Source organism: Oncorhynchus gorbuscha, unplaced genomic scaffold (genome assembly GCF_021184085.1).
Source record: "Oncorhynchus gorbuscha isolate QuinsamMale2020 ecotype Even-year unplaced genomic scaffold, OgorEven_v1.0 Un_scaffold_499, whole genome shotgun sequence".
Taxonomy (NCBI): Eukaryota; Metazoa; Chordata; class Actinopteri; order Salmoniformes; family Salmonidae; genus Oncorhynchus; species Oncorhynchus gorbuscha.
The window spans coordinates 90,001-107,026 of NW_025745324.1; the positions used below are offsets into that span (position 1 = coordinate 90,001).

General features: G+C 45.8%; 1 protein-coding gene across 1 annotated transcript in view; it reads left to right on the forward strand.

Moving 5' to 3' along the window:
* The window catches only part of LOC124018381 (ephrin type-A receptor 3-like), a gene marked incomplete at its 5' end in the record, with an annotated part of 85,433 nt that overhangs the window by 43,932 nt on the left and 24,475 nt on the right, over positions 1 to 17,026 (forward strand). The window contains 3 exons of the mRNA XM_046333670.1: positions 1,672 to 1,857; positions 8,350 to 8,411; positions 15,149 to 15,358. Coding sequence (XP_046189626.1) covers positions 1,672 to 1,857; positions 8,350 to 8,411; positions 15,149 to 15,358 — 458 coding nt within the window. The remainder of the gene's footprint in view (positions 1 to 1,671; positions 1,858 to 8,349; positions 8,412 to 15,148; positions 15,359 to 17,026) is intronic.

Below are 17,026 nucleotides of genomic sequence, written 5' to 3' on the forward strand. Positions count from 1 at the left end.
CCTAGCTCCAACCACAGCCCAGCTCAGCCTAGCTCCAACTACAGCCCAGCTCAGCCTAGCTCCAACCACAGCCCAGCTCAGCCTAGCTCCAACTACAGCCCAGCTCAGCCTAGCTCCAACCACAGCCCAGCTCAGCCTAGCTCCAACCACAGCCCAGCTCAGCCTAGCTCCAACCACAGCCCAGCTCAGTCTAGCTACAACCACAGCCCAGCACAGTCTAGCTACAACCACAGCCCAGCTCAGTCTAGCTCCAACTACAGCCCAGCAAGCAGTGTGCTGCTCTCTTTAGACAGCCTGTAATTATTCAATGTCCTTCCAGACCCAATCTCAGGCCAGTACTTGCGCGTGTGTGTCTCTGACTTCGTACCAACCCTGTATCTCTGATCCGACTCCTCTATGGGAAATGATCATACAGGAGAAAGGGGATGGACCGGGTCCACATGTCTTCGCTGTGACATCACGGTCCTACACAAACACACCCTCTCTTCTTTGGCCAAGTCCCTGTCACCAGCCGTATCAGAGCAATGCTTGACCTCCCGTTCTGACTTTGAAGTGGTCTCTTTACCACAAAGCCCTGCCTAGGGAAACTATTCTCCAGAGAGCCTCTGTACCTCAGAGGGATACTACAGCTTGATCATACTGTATGTCATCACCATTCTAGAATGAAAATTTGTCAGCTCTGATAATCTCTCAAAATGTTTATATGATATGGAAAGTAGAGGGGGCATTTATAGACTGTTCAATTTGTCATTGTTATCTCAGTGTGGGAGATGGATTTCAAGAAGGACATATAAGCACATGCTTATACTGGCCAACCATGTGTGTTTATGAAATTAGGCAATAATTTCTGACTGGTCTGATCCAACTGAAATAAATGATAACAGTTATTCTGATGAAAAGTCATCAATACAAGCTTGTAACCTCAGGTGCTTGGTGTCAGCTCCTCAGGTCCTTGGTGTCAGCTCCTCAGGTCCTTGGTGTCAGCTCCTCAGGTCCTTGGTGTCAGCTCCTCAGGTCCTTGGTGTCAGCTCCTCAGGTCCTTGGTGTCAGCTCCTCAGGTCCTTGGTGTCAGCTCCTCAGGTCCTATTTGCCAGTGCCTCAGGGCCTTGGTGTCAGCTCCTCAGGTCCTAGGTGCCAGTGCCTCAGGTCCTTGGTGTCAGCTCCTCAGGTCCTTGGTGTCAGCTCCTCAGGTCCTTTATGTCAGCACCTCAGGTCTTTGGTGTCAGCGCCTCAGGTCCTTGGTGTCAATGCCTCAGGTCCTTGGTGTCAGCACCTCAGGTCCTTGGTGTCAGTGTCTTGGGTCCTTGGTGTCAGCACCTCAGGTCCTTGGTGTCAGTGTCTTGGGTCCTTGGTGTCAGCACCTCAGGTCCTTGGTGTCAATGCCTCAGGTCCTTGGTGTCAGCGTCTCAGGTCCTTGGTGTCAGCACCTCAGGTCCTTGGTGTCAGCGTCTCAGGTCCTTGGTGTCAGCACCTCAGGTCCTTGGTGTCAGCTCCTCAGGTCCTTGGTGTCAGCGTCTCAGGTCCTTGGTGTCAATGCCTCAGGTCCTTGATGTCAGCACCTCAGGTCCTTGGTGTCAATGCCTCAGGTCCTTGGTGTCAATGCCTCAGGTCCTTGGTGTCAGAGAATGTGTGTGTTATTAACGCTCCTTGGGTATATTTGTGTTTTTGTAGGTGAGTTTGGGGAGGTGTGCAGCGGTCGTCTGCGTCTGCCCAGTAAGAAGGAGAACTGTGTGGCCATCAAGACTCTGAAGGCAGGATACACCGACAAACAGAGACGGGACTTCCTGTCTGAAGCGTCCATCATGGGGCAGTTTGACCATCCAAACATCATCAGGCTGGAGGGAGTGGTCACCAGGAGTACGTACAGACCATATCTTACTATACAGTCAAAATGAGAGATAAACAACGTTTCACTCACTAAATCTTGGCGTGACATGTATTTATGAAGTAGGCTATCCCTCACAAATTCTGCCCAGAGAGAACCTTGGACAGAATGTGTCATTAGTTGTAGATTGAACAATGCTATGAAGCTGGCCAACACCTTTACAAGAGAAGCCATTTTTATTGACTTCTAATGGCTTGAATCTCACCAGATCAATGTCACCTGATCAAACAGGTCCTATATGTTTAAATCTTAGCCTCCCTCCCGAGGCTCCTTACCACAGCTAGTCTCACACACCAACACATTCTCAGTTCTCTTAAAGGAAATGACTCGAAAAACGGTGAAATAATTGCTTTGACCTCTGGTCCACAATCAGAGCCGGTCTTCACTACACACGTGTGATCACACGCACACACACCCACATTACCATTATACTGCAGTTCTGGCCCTGTCGTTATACTGAAGAGTTAACCTTGTAAAATATCTCCCTCTGATTGCTCTACAACAGATGAACTGATCATTCCACAGGCAGGCCTGTTAAACTGATAGTAAAACTTTACAGAGGTTAGCCAGTTTAGGTCAACTTGACCAGCAAGCCAGAACAGATCTGTTTTAATGATGTTTCATATCCAGTTGCAGCCCAGCCATGGATTTCTGAATGATGATACAGTTGAATGTAGTTATACAATATCTATAATGATATGTTAAAAAATACAGAAATGAACTTGGTTGCCTTGAAGAAGTTCTATTTAAGTTCTGAATATTCATAAGGATTATGATATGGTCGCTGCTTATCATTTTTTGGTTTGTTGCCATGGAAACAAAAGGAAATCCTGTGTATTCTAGTTGACAGTTAGATAAAGCCACTGTGCCATGTGAAGACTGTCTCTCTGCATTATGACAGGACCAGTTATGTCAATGAAAACCCACTCAGACACAGTATGTTTCCCATTCATCTGGCTGTAAATAGAATCTGGACAGGAATGCAAAATGGCCTTCTATTTGTTCAAGGCTTCATCATATTGGGATTTTATTTGTCTCATAAATCTTACAGCCCTCATTATTAAAGCCCTGAAGGAGAATAATACCAGGACTAATTGCAAATGACTGCGGTTTGTTTCTGTTTTTAGGACAGAACGCAGAACGAGGGGAGAGCATAGTAGTATGTGTGTGTGTGTGTGTGTGTGTGTGTGTGTGTGTGTGTGTGTGTGTGTGTGTGTGTGTGTGTGTGTGTGTGTGTGTGTGTGTGTGTGTGTGTGTGTGTGTGTGTGTGTGTGTGTGTGTTGGAGGGGTACTCTATGATTGAGAGCAGGCTCTTAGGGGTTTGGTTGGCATTTGGGAATGGACACACACACACACACACGCACACACGCACGCACGCACGCACGCACGCACGCACACACACACACACACACACACACACACACACACACACACACACACACACACACACACACACACACACACACACACACACACACACACACACACACACACACAGTCCTGTCTGTGGCGTAGGGTGATTTATTAACCCAGTCCTGTTAATTCTTAATAATCCAGAGACTGTCACACCTCATTAACCCTGCTGCTTTTGGCTGCACCGCTAAGGGCTGCAGGCACACACACACACACACACACACACACACACACACACACACACACACACACACACACACACACACACACACACACACACACACACACACACACACACACACACACACACACACACACACACACACACACACACACACACACCAGAGGAGCAGAGAGGAGAGGAGAGGAGAGGAGAAAAAGGGGAGGAGGTTTAGGGAGTCTGTTTTATCTGAAACTATAAAGGGTCTTATAGAGGGGGGTGTTGGGCCAATCCATCAGGGTCTTATAGAGGGGTTGTTGGGCCAATCCATCAGGGTCTTATAGAAGGGGTGTTGGGCCAATCCATCAGGGTCTTATAGAGGGGGTGTTGGGCCAATCCATCAGAGTTTTATAGAGGGGGTGTTGGGCCAATCCATCAGGGTCTTATAGAGGGGGTGTTGGGCCAATCCATCAGGGTCTTATAGAGGGGGTGTTGGGCAAATCCATCAGGGTCTTATAGAGGGGGTGTTGGGCCAATCCATCAGGGTCTTATAGAGGGGGTGCTGGGCCAATCCATCAGGGTCTTATAGAGGGGGTGTTGTGCCAATCCATCAAGGTCTTATAGAGGGGTGTTGGGCCAATCCATCAGGGTCTTATAGAGGGGATGCTGGGCCAATCCATCAGGGTCTTATAGAGGGGGTGTTGGGCCAATCCATCAGGGTCTTATAGAGGGGGTGTGTTGTGCCAATCCATCAGGGTCTTATAGAGGGGGTGTTGGGCCAATCCATCAGGGTCTTATAGAGGGGGATGCTGGGCCAATCCATCAGGGTCTTATAGAGGGGGTGTTGGGCCAATCCATCAGGGTCTTATAGAGGGGGGTGTTGGGCCATTATGTTAATGTTATTAATTATGTCTATGGCTGTGTTTTGACCAGCAGACCTTCTTATTTGAAGGGAAAGTGCTGTTATTATATAGATGAGTAGCAGGTTGGACTGTCAGTTAGTCAACCCTTATCACTACACTGTCAAATCTAGACCTAGTTCATGAGATGGAATGAAAAAGGTGTCCTCACTCACTTTATTTTTACAGTTCCAGGGTTTGAAGTTCATGAGATTATTTTCTATAAATGGTGCCGGTACTCAATCCATCAGAAAATGAAAGCTGCTGGTTGTGGTAAGGTTGAACCACTGCTCTGACCAAACCTAGTCTTGTTTTAGCTCACCATTTAAACGCAAGCAGTTTGTGAGGCAGCCAGTTTTATTAATTGACGTTTATTTTTCCAACGAGGGTTATAAATGTGTTTCTTTTTACAGCAGGGTCCATCATCCCCTTCCTCTGACAGATCTGTAAATGAGTTCTGCGTTGCCAGATGTGGAGTTTCACTTTGAAACATTTACAACATGCATGACGGAGAGGGGGGAGAGAAGGAGGTGGAGAGAGCGATGGGGAGGGTGTGGGAGAGTTTATAGATAAAGAGAGAAAGTGAGAAATAGAGAGTGAGGGAGGGAGGATGAAGAGGGGGAACCCATAGCCATCTGACACAAACCTGTCGTGACAGCAGTGCTGTTCATTTGACTACGGCTGACTTGAAGTAATTTTCCCCCTCGTTTCTACCGGTTCTAAACCTGCTCTCCTCTCCTCTGGTCTCCTCTCCTCTGGTCTCCTCTCCTCTCCTCTGGTCTCCTCTCCTCTGGTCTCTTCTCCTCTGGTCTCTTCTCCTCTGGTATCCTCTCCTCTGGTCTCCTCTCCTCTGGTCTCTTCTCCTCTGGTCTCCTCTCCTCTGGTCTCTTCTCCTCTCCTCTGGTCTCCTCTCCTCTGGTCTCTTCTCCTCTGGTCTCTTCTCCTCTGGTCTCCTCTCCCCTGGACTCCTCTCCTCTCCCCTGGACTCCTCCCCTTTCCCCCTCGTTTCTACCGGTTCTAAACCTGCTCTCCTCTCCTCTGGTCTCCTCTCTTCTGGTCTCTTCTCCTCTCCTCTGGTCTCTTCTCCTCTCCTCTGGTCTCTTCTCCTCTGGTCTCTTCTCCTCTGGTCTCCTCTCCTCTGGTCTCCTCTCCTCTCCCCTGGACTCATCTCTCCTCTCCTCTGGTCTCCTCTCCTCTGGTCTCTTCTCCTCTCCTCTGGTCTCCTCTCCTCTCCTCTGGTCTCCTCTCCTCTGGTCTCTTCTCCTCTCATCTCCTCTGGTCTCCTCTCCTCTGGTCTCCTCTCCTCTGGTCTCCTCTCCTCTGGTCCCTTCTCCTCTGGTCTCTTCTCCTCTGGTCTCCTCTCCTCTGGTCCCTTCTCCTCTGGTCTCCTCTCCTCTCCTCTGGTCTCCTCTCCTCTGGTCTCTTCTCCTCTCCTCTGGTCTCTTCTCCTCTCCTCTGGTCTCCTCTCCTCTGGTCTCCTCTCCTCTGGTCTCCTCTCCTCTGGTCCATTCTCCTCTGGTCTCTTCTCCTCTGGTCTCCTCTCCTCTGGTCTCCTCTCATCTGGTCTCCTCTCCTCTGGTCCCTTCTCCTCTGGTCTCTTCTCCTCTGGTCTCCTCTCCTCTGGTTTCCTCTCCTGTAGTCTCCTCTCCTCTGCTCTCCTCTCCTCTGCTCTCCTCTCCTCTGCTCTCCTCTCCTCTGCTCTCCTCTCCTCTGCTCTCCTCTCCTCTTCTGGTCTCCTCTCCTCTAGTCTCCTCTCCTCTGCTCTCCTCTCCTCTCCTCTGTTCTCTTCTCCTCTGGTCTCATCTCCTCTCCTCTGCTCTCCTCTGCTCTCCTATCCTCTGCTTTCCTCTGGTCTCCTCGCCTCTGCTCTCCTCTGGTCTCCTCTCCTCTGCTTTCCTCTGGTCTCCTCGCCTCTGCTCTCCTCTGGTCTCCTCTCTTCTGGTTTCCTCTCCTCTCCTCTGGTCTCCTCTGGTATTCTCTCCTCTCCTCTACTCTCCTCTGGTCTCCACTCCTCTCCTCTAATCTGCTCTGCTCTCCTCTCTCCTCTCCTCTCCTCTCCTCTCCTCTCCTCTCCTCTCCTCTCCTCTCCTCTGGTTTCCTCTCCTCTCCTCTGCTCTCCTTTGGTATCCTCTCCTCTGGCCTCCTCTGCTCTCCTCTGCTCTCCTCTGTTCTCCTCTGGTCTCCTCTCCTCTCCTCTCCTCTCCTCTCTTCTCCTCTCCTCTCCTCTCCTCTCCTCTCCTCTCCTCTCCTCTGCTCTACTCTGCTCTCATCTTCTCTGCTCTCCCCTCCTCTGGTCTCCTCTCCTCTGCTCTGTTCTCCTCTGCTCTTCCTTCCTCTGGTCTCCTCTCCTCTCCTCTGCTCTCCCCTCATCTGGTCTCCTCTCCTCTCCTCTCTTCTCCTCTCCTCTGCTCTGCTCTGCTCTCCTCTGGTCTCATCTTCTCTGCTCTCCCCTCCTCTGGTCTCCTCTCCTCTGCTCTGTTCTCCTCTGCTCTCCCTTCCTCTGGTCTCCTCTCCTCTCCTCTGCTCTCCCCTCCTCTCCTTTCCTCTCCTCTCCTCTCCTCTCCTCTCCTCTCCTCTCCTCTCCTCTCCTCTCCTCTCCTCTGCTCTGCTCTGCTCTGCTCTGCTCTGCTCTGCTCTGGTCTCATCTTCTCTGCTCTCCCCTCCCCTCCTCTGGTCTCCTCTCCTCTGCTCCCCCCTCCTCTGCTCTTCCTTCCTCTCCTCTCCTCTCCTCTCCTCTCCTCTCCTCTCCTCTCCTCGCCCCGCCTCGCCTCTGCTCTACTCTACTCTACTCTACTCTACTCTACTCTACTCTACTCTACTCTACTCTACTCTACTCTACTCTGGTCTTCTCCAGTCTCCTCTCCTCTCCTCTCCTCTCCTCTCCTCTCCTCTCCTCTCCTCTCCTCTCCTCTCCTCTCCTCTCCTCTCCTCTCCTCTGCTCTGCTCTGCTCTGCTCTGCTCTGCTCTGCTCTCCCCTCCACCCCTCTGGTCTCCTCTCCTCTGCTCTGTTCTCCTCTGCTCTCCCTTCCTCTGGACTCCTCGCCTCTACTCTACTCTACTCGACTCTGGTCTCCTCACCTCTGGTCTCCTCTCCTCTGATCTCCCCTCCTCTGGTCTCCTCTAATCTGCTCTCCCCTCATCTGGTCTCCTCTCCTCTCCTCTCCTCTCCTCTCCTCTCCTCTCCTCTCCTCTCCTCTCCTCTCCTCTCCTCTCCTCTCCTCTCCTCTCCTCTCCTCTGCTCTGCTCTGCTCTGCTCTGCTCTGCTCTCCCCTCCTCTGGTCTCCTCTCCTCTGCTCTGTTCTCCTCTGCTCTCCCTTCCTCTGGTCTCCTCGCCTCTACTCTACTCTACTCGACTCTGGTCTCCTCACCTCTGGTCTCCTCTCCTCTGATCTCCCCTCCTCTGGTCTCCTCTAATCTGCTCTCCCCTCATCTGGTCTCCTCTTTTCTGGTCTCTTCTCCTCTGCTCTCCCCTTCTCTGGTCTCTTCTCCTCTGCTGTCCTCTCCTCTGGTCTCCTCTGCTCTCCTCTCCTCTGGTCTCCTCTCCTCTGGTCTCCTCTCCTCTGCTCTCCTCTCTTCTGGTTTCCTCTCATCTCCCCTGGTCTTGTGAATCAGGGCCAGATGATAACAATCCAGATTTATAGTAACTGTTTTCTGCTGCTGCTGGAATAAAGATGTTTCTCTGACAGGTAACCCAGAGGACCTGTACATTCAGCCCTACATGGGCCCTTTCATCCGGCTCGAGGAAGCACTGATGAACCCAATGTGTGTGTGTGTGTGTGTGTGTGTGTGTGTGTGTGTGTGTGTGTGTGTGTGTGTGTGTGTGTGTGTGTGTGTGTGTGTGTGTGTGTGTGTGTGTGTGTGTGTGTGTGTGTGTGTGTGTGTGTGTGTGTGTGTGTGTGTGTGTGTGTGTGTGTGTGTGCGAGCATGTGCGTAAATGTGTTTCGCCATATATGAAATATGGTCTAACCTGGTGGTTTCTCTTCTCTCTTCAGGTAAACCTGTGATGATAGTAACTGAATACATGGAGAATGGATCCTTGGACAGCTTTCTGAGAGTGAGTTTAAAACTTTACTCAGCTAAAATAAACGGATATTTACCCTGCCTTCATGTTTTCCACGCCATACAACAGTACACTCTTAGAAAAAGGTGCTAAGTAGAACCATACAGGGTTCTTTGGTTTGTCCCCATAGAGGAACCCTTTTTAGTACTGAGTAGAACCCTTTGCAGAGGGTTCTATATATAACCCTCTATGTTTATTTTTTATTTCACATTTATTTAACCATGTAGGCTAGTTGAGAGCAAGTTGAGTTGAACAACACCGAGTTACACATGGAATAAACAAACATGCTGTCAATAATATAATAGAAAAGGTCTATATACAGTGTGTGAAAATGAGGTAGGATAAGGGAGGTAAGGCAATAAATAGACCATGGTTGCGAAATAATTACAATATAGCAATTAAACACTGGAGTGATAGATGTGCAGAAGATGAGTGTGCAAGTAGAGATACTGGGGTCCAAAGGAGAAAAATAAATTAAATAAATAACAGTATGGGGGATGAAGTAGTTGGATGGGCTATTTACAGATGGGCTATGTACAGGTGCAGTGATCTGTGAGCTGCTCTGACAGCTGGTGCTTAAAGTTAGTGAGGGAGATATGAGTCTCCAGCTTCAGTGATTTTTGCAGTTCGTTCCAGTCATTGGCAGCAGAGAACTGGAAGGAAAGGAGGCCAATGGAGGAATTGACTTTGGGGGTAACCAGTGAGATATACCTGCTGGGGGCCAGCCAAAGAGAGCATACAGGTCGCAGTGGTGGGTAGTATATGGGGCTTTGGTGACAAAATGGATGGCACTGTGATAGACTGCACCCAATTTGCTGAGTGGAGTGTTGGAGGCAATTTTGTAAATGACATCGCCGAAGTCGAGGATCGGTAGGATAGTCAGTTTTACAAGGGTATGTTTGGCAGTGAAGGATGCTTTGTTACGAAATAGGAATCCGATTCTAGATTTAATTTTGGATTGGAGATGCTTAATGTGAGTCTGGAAGGAAAGTTTACAGTCTAACCAGACTCCTAGGCATTTGTAGTTGTCCACATATTCTAAGTCAGAACCGTCCAGAGTAGTGAAGCTGGATGGGCGGGAAGGTGTGGGCATCAGTTGAAGAGCATTTAGTTTTCCCTGCATTTAAGAGCAGTTGGAGGCCACTGAAGGAGAGTTGTATGGCATTGAAGCTCATCTGGAGGTTAGTTAACACAGTGTCCAAAGAAGGGCCAGAAGTACACAGAATGGTTTCGTCTGCGTAGCGGTGGATTAGAGAATCAACAACAGCAAGAGCAACATCATTGATGTATACAGAGAAAAGAGTCAGCCCGAGGATTGAACCCTGTGACAACCCTATAGAGACTGCCAGAGGTCCGGACCTATAGAGACTGCCAGAGGCCCTCCGATTTGACACACTGAACTCTGTCTGAGAAGTAGTTGGTGAACCAGGTGAGGCAGTCTTTTGCGAAACCAAGGCTGTTGAGTCTGCCGATAAGAATGTGGTGATTCACAGAGTCGAAAGCCTTGGCCAGGTCGATGAATACAGCTGCACAGTATTGTCTCTTATCGATGGTGGTTATGATAACGTTTAGGACCTTGAGCGTGGCTGAGGTGCACCCATGACCAGCTCGGAAACCAGATTCCATAGTGGAGAAGGTACGGTGGCATTCGAAATGGTCGGTGATGTGTTTGTTAACTTGGCTTTCGAAGAAAGGCAGGGTAGGATAGATTTAGGTCTATAGCAGTTTGGGTCTAGAGTGTCTCCCCCTTTGAAGAGGGGGAGGACCGCAGCAGCTTTCCAATCTTTGGGGATCTCAGATGATACGAAAGAGAGGTTGAACAGGCTAGTAAATGGGGTTGCAACAATTTTGGCGGACAATTTTAGAAAGAGAGGGTCTAGATTGTCTAGCCCGGCTGATTTCTAGTGGTCCAGATTTTGCAACTCTTTCAGAACATCAGCTATTTGGAATTGGGTGAAAGAGAAATGGGGGAGGCTTAGGCAAGTTGCTGTGAGGGGTGCAGGGCTGTTGACCCGGGTAGGTGTAGCCAGGTTGTAACGGCGTTCGTCTGTTGAATGAAGAGAGTCGGACCGAAGCGCAGCGTGTAGGTTACTCATGACTTTAATGAAAGATATGACGGTACATGAAATAACTGAAATACGAAAACAACAAACGAAACGTGAAACTAATTACAGCCTATCTGGTGAATACTACACAAAGACAGGAACAAACACCCACGAAATACAAAGCGAAACTGAGGCTGCCTAAATACGGTTCCCAATCGGAGACAACGATAAGCACATGACTCTAATTGAGAATCGCCTCAGGCAGCCAAACCTATACCACACCCCTAATCAGCCGCAATCCCATATAATACAAACCCCAATACGAAACACAACATATAAACCCATGTCACACCCTGGCCTACCCAAACACATAACAAAAACACAAAATACAATGACCAAGGCGTGACACAGGTGGAAAGTATGGCCAGCTGTACAAAAATACTTATGTAAGGTTCTTCCAGGAACCCCTTGTATATGGTTCTAGGGTTAGTCGTGTGTTTGGTTATGCCGGATTGAGTGATATGACATGCTATTCTATAAAATAATTTCTCCGTAATTAATATTACTTGATTGAGCTAATCAGGTAAATGTAATTAACTAGAGAGTCGTGCACCACAAAATAATATTTATAGAGTTTTTATCCTCCGAATAAACTCTTAAAGACCTAGTAATATTTTACATCAATAGCAGTCAATATTAATCATCATCTTAATTCAGTCTCATCTGAAATTCTTAGTTATCTGCATGAACCCTGGCTAACAAGTTGAATCAGCAATACAAAATTGGGTTTAATTATTTATTTACTAAATACCTAACTAATCACACAGAATCACACATACACATATTTAAATCATAACTTGATTCCAAATGATGTCATAAAGGAAAACGTCCCTAGCTGGCAGAACAGATATTACAGCTCGTTACACAAAAGAAAAGGGGCTGGGTTTGAGTGAAAGAGCAGGAATACTGAGGAACAAAGGGCGAAGCTGTGCCATCGTAAATACAGTATCTTATGCATTCTAAATTACCGCCCATTTGGAAAAGGAAAATGCAATAAATATTTATTCTGAGCTGCGCTTCGGTAGGTTGGTGGTAGATGGAAGGCCGTGTTGCCCCACCAAGTCCTTTGTCCTTTGAAGAATGTCTCTGCTGGTAAATTGAATACGTTGTAGTAACGTCATTGTGTGGTAGACGGGATACTCTGTCTGTTCCTTCCTAATCCTCGTTTGCAGCGGCTGTTGCTAACTCAATGGCTAGGAGGTATCACTTCTGTAGTGATTAAGGGTTCAAAGTTCATACCATTCGCAACCAAAGCTCACGCTGATGTTGGCTTCGGTCTGTAGTTATTATCTGAACCACTCTGACATCGGACCGTCGTCCTCACGTCCTCGTGAGGTTATATTGTCGTCAAGGGCTTATATAGGAGGGGAGAGGAGGGCGTGTTTGAAAGGTTTTCTTGACCATGTCCCTTCACAGGGGCGGGCCACTGATTGAACAGAGCCCTATCTTATGAAAACCCAAATCTCACATTTTAGAAGCTAAAATCACATTTCATCCCATCACGAATAATTTCATATTCAAACATTTAAATTGAACAACAATTCCATGTGAATCCGATAACTCTGATGTGTAGACTTTCCACTGTAGAGTTTATGTCATCATATCATTGATGAGAATGTCTCAGATGACAACCGAACTGACATCATATTCATTAAGTACCACCGCATATGTTCAATTGGTCGGATTATCAGAATATAGTTTCCCCCCACCTTCTGATGTTCCCAGAATCTCTATGTTAACCAAGGGTTTTTCAAATGTAACATCAGTAGGGTAGAGAGAGGAAAAAGGGGGGAAGAGGTATATATGACTGTCATAAACCTACCCCCAGGCCAACGTCATGACATGTTCTACCAAAAAACATTTAATCATCTCAAGGTTATTCCTACAACCATCTATGAAGGGTTCTACTGAGAACCATTTTGTCTTTTGAGGGTTCTTCCTAGAACTAGCATTCTAATTGTGTTATTTATGACAATACTTATAGCATAAGGCCTTTCTTTGAGGGCCTAGTTACAGTGGGCTCCACAATTACTGGCACCCCTGACTGGTAATGCACAAACAATACTTTTAAAAATATAAACATTATAATTATAGAGATATACTCAAAATACCAACAGATGAGAAATACTGTACTTTATTAATGTTTCAATGGAACCCACCAAAATAATTTATTGATTTAATAAAAAATCTATGCCCTCCAAATGTAGATTTCATTAATGGCACCCTTAAATATTTTTGTAAATAGCATCTACCAAAATTAAACCAGGAATTCAAATCCTTAACCTTGTCAAACATTACAGGAAAATACTCCATGCTGTTATCCTTACCGGAGGTGGTTGCACTAGTACTAAATGAGGAGTGCCAATAATTAAGTATTTTGTATTAAATAATTGTATGATTTTGGTTGGATCCATTGCAATGTTAATAAAGTACAGTATTTCTCACATGTTGGTATTTTGAGTTTATCTCTATAATTACATTGTTTATATTTTTTTCAATATTGTTTGTGCATTGTCAGTCAGGGGTGAAAGTAATTTTGGAGCTCACTGTATACCCTAACACAGTGGTTTTAGGAATCTCCTGGTTTACAGACCACATCAGGCCTGAAAGTCACATTATGCTGGCTTGCAAAGTGATGTTTAGTTCCTATTGGAATCCTGCCACAGTTAAGATATACAACAAGTGGAATTGTTAATGACCCGCAACCTGCATTCAGAATGACTGCCAAGGTAGTGAGGACTGAATAGACGACCTCAATCATCTAACCTGCAACAACCATCTCAATAACAGGTGCTAGACATCCAACAGATTGGATTAGTTTAGAAAACTTCATGTTATTTATCTTTGTGTAGCATAACATTTATCAACCAATCAATGTACATAAAAAACACAGAAATTACAGAAATTAATTCTTAAAATCTCCCTGCAATAGAGCATGCTGGGAAATATGATATATAGTTCTATGGAGAACCCTTCTTATCTTCCAAAGACTCCTTCTTACCTTCTAAATAATCACCATATAGCCCTTTCTTCCAAAAACAGTTCTAAGATTGTTAAAGGTACAAGTTAGAACCATTGTCTTCCAAAAAGGGTTCTACCAATCAAAACGGTTCTTGATAGAACCCTGTCTCTCTACAAAGGTATCTGAGATATCTACTGCAGCCCTCATCCTCCACATACAACACCCGTTCTGCCAGTCACATTCTGTTAAAGGTCCCCAAAGCCCACACATCCCCGGGTCGCTCCTCTTTTCACTGCAGCTAACGACTGGAACGAGCTGCAAAAAACACTCAAACTGGACAGTTTTATCTCTGTCTCTTCATTCAAAGACTCAAATCATGGACACTATTACTGAGAGTTGTGGCTACTTTGTGTGATGTATTGTTTTCTCTACTTTCTTGCCCTTTGTGCTGTTGTCTGTGCCCAATAATGTTTGTACCATGTTTTATTCTCCTACTATGTTGTTTTGCTACTATGCTGTGTTGTCATGTGTTGCTGCCTTGCTATGTTGTCTTAGGTCTGTCTTTATGTAGTGTTGTGTTGTCTCTATTGTCGTGATGTGTGTTTTGTCCTATATTTATATATATATATATATTTGAATGTTTTATCCAGCCCCCGTCCCCGCAGGAGGCCTTTTGCCTTTTGGTTGGCCATCATTGTAAATAAGAATTTGTTCGTAATTGACTTGCCTAGTTAAATAAAGGTTCATAAAAAAATATATTAAAATATTACCTTTTTTTCTGAGAGCGTAGCTAACCAGAGACTCTGGCTTACTGAAATTAACCAACGTTAGAACAACATTAAATCAACATGACCAGACAGGAGTGTGTGTGCGTGTAGGACCCATTTTTAGAAGTTTTCCACATGTGCCTGTGTGTCTGCACAGTATCCCTTTTGATAGAAAAGGGAGTAGCTGCAACCTTTTCTAGCTATTTCCTCTGGCCGAGGAGCGGCCTGGCTTTTATCACTGGGAACTGTCACACCGCGCACACACACACACACACACACACACACACACACACACACACACACACACACACACACACACACACACACACACACACACACACACACACACACACACACACACACACACACACACACACACACACACACACACACACACACACACTACACACTACACAGTCATCCCTCTCCTCCACACCACTTTACTGTGCCTCATGTTTGTGTTATGACTATATGACTGTAGCAGCTTTGATCCGACTCAGCCTGTCTCTACCAGGTGGTCTGGGCTTTATATAGTGCCCTAGAAAACACCATCTATTTAGTCAAAGAGTCTGGCATGGCATCTTGTCAGGCCTATTTGGTTGTGGAGATGAGGATTGTAAAATTCACATTGACCAAGTTAATGTCAGAGGTGATTTGAAAGGTTAATGTAATTGGTTTGAATGTTAATATATGAATGTTCCGCTGTATTTTCTTAAACAGAAAGGTCATATTCATTCTGTTTATCAATCCAGTCTCATTTGTTTTAGAGGTATGACATTCCACTTGTGATTGATTCTATCTCTGTTTCGCTCTCTCTCTCCTACTCTCCTCTCTCTCTCTTTCTCTCCCTTCCCCTTCTCTCTTCAACCCTCTTCCTCCTCTGCCTCCTCCTTACAGAAACACGATGCCCAGTTTACTGGTATCCAGTTGGTGGGCATGCTGCGTGGCATTGCGTCAGGCATGAAGTACCTCTCTGACATGGGCTACGTCCACAGAGACTTGGCCGCCCGCAACATTCTGGTCAACAGCAACCTGGTGTGTAAGGTGTCTGACTTCGGCCTGTCCAGAGTCCTGGAGGACGACCCCGAGGCTGCTTACACCACACGGGTAAGACATGGTGGTCAGGTTTATCAATGAGGACAGATGGGTTTAATAGTTGTTTTGTCTTAGAGATAGGATAGTATGCCCAGCAAATGTGCAAGTGTTAAAATCTCGCTTTAATGTAAAAAGTGAGTGTTACATCTGAGTGTCGATTCTAGTGGGGTTAACAGCAATGAGATTGAAATTGACACCACATACATTAAATGAATGAAGTGTTATTTGAATCACAGTGGAATCAACACTGCATGGTGTTGTTACTCGACTGTGTTGAGTTCATTCCTGTTAGCTGGGGTGGCAGTGTAGTCTAGTGGTTAGAGCTTTGGACTAGTAACTGGAAGGTTGTGAGTTCAAACCCCTGAGCTGACAAGGTACAAATCTGTCATTCTGCCCCTGAACAGGCAGTTAACCCACTGTTCCTAGGGCGTCATTGAAAATAAGAATGTGTTCTTAACTGACTTGCCTGGTTAAATAAAGGTAAAAAAAAAACTCTCTGAGTGAAAAAGATGTGAGAGGGGCGTGATGCTTTGTTGCAGGTACATTTTTACTTTTCAAACACACTTAGGCAGTCACTTGGTATAGGTTTGTGGACTAGAAGTTGTGGAATGCAACAACCGTGTCTCTGTCAATCGCAAATACAATGGGTGGGTGGGTATCTCTCACATTCACATGAAAGGAATGCTGGGAAATATGCAAATAAGAATTTACAACCTCCAATGTTAACCCCCCCCAAAAAAGAAAATATATAATAATGTGTAATGTAACACTACATCTGTTAATCCCAAACACAAAAAGTGTAACAGCATCAACTCTAATAAAGTCTTAATTTAAATTAGAATTTGCAACACCCCATGGTGTTAGGGGCCAACACTCTGTGGGTGTTAGTTTGTGAACATTTTAAAAAGTGTTAGTTTAACACTATTTCTGTGGGTCACATATAATATCTAAAAATGTGTTAAGTTTTACACTGTGTGTTAATATTCTGATCTCAAATTTGCTGTGTGGGATGGGAGCCATGTACTGTAAGACCCCCCGTTGTCCATAATTCTGCTGTCTAATAGTGAGTGGACAGGTTTCTGTGGACAGAGAGAGTGGTTATCACTGTCAGACAGCTAAGCTGACCGACCTCTGTCTCAGCTTTACACAAAAGGGCATCTCTCCACACAGCAAATTTGAGATCAGAATGTTTTAACCACCACAGTGCTAAATCTAAGACTTTCTTAGTGTGTATATGTGACCCACCGAAATAGTGTTAAACTAACACCAAGTGAGTGCCTTAGTGAATCTTTTTTCATAAAACATATTATTTATGACAATAGATAAAACATTTTAATAATACCATACCTCGACAGCGTAGTTTTACCCTAACACAGTGGTCTGAAACTCCTGGTTTGCAGGCCACATCAGCAAGTCATATTATGCTGGCTTGCAAAGTGTTATATAATTCTAATCGGAATTCAGCCAGAGTTCCAACAATTGGAACTTTTAATCACCTACAATCTGCTGTTAGAATGACTGCCAAGGTAGGGAAGATTGATAAATGAGACGACCTAAACCATCTAAACTGGAACAACCATCTCAATAACGAGTTAAATAAGTCTAACCACTTACAGATTGGATTAGTTTAGAAAAATGTATGTTATGTATCTTTATGTAGTATAAGATCAATGTATCAAT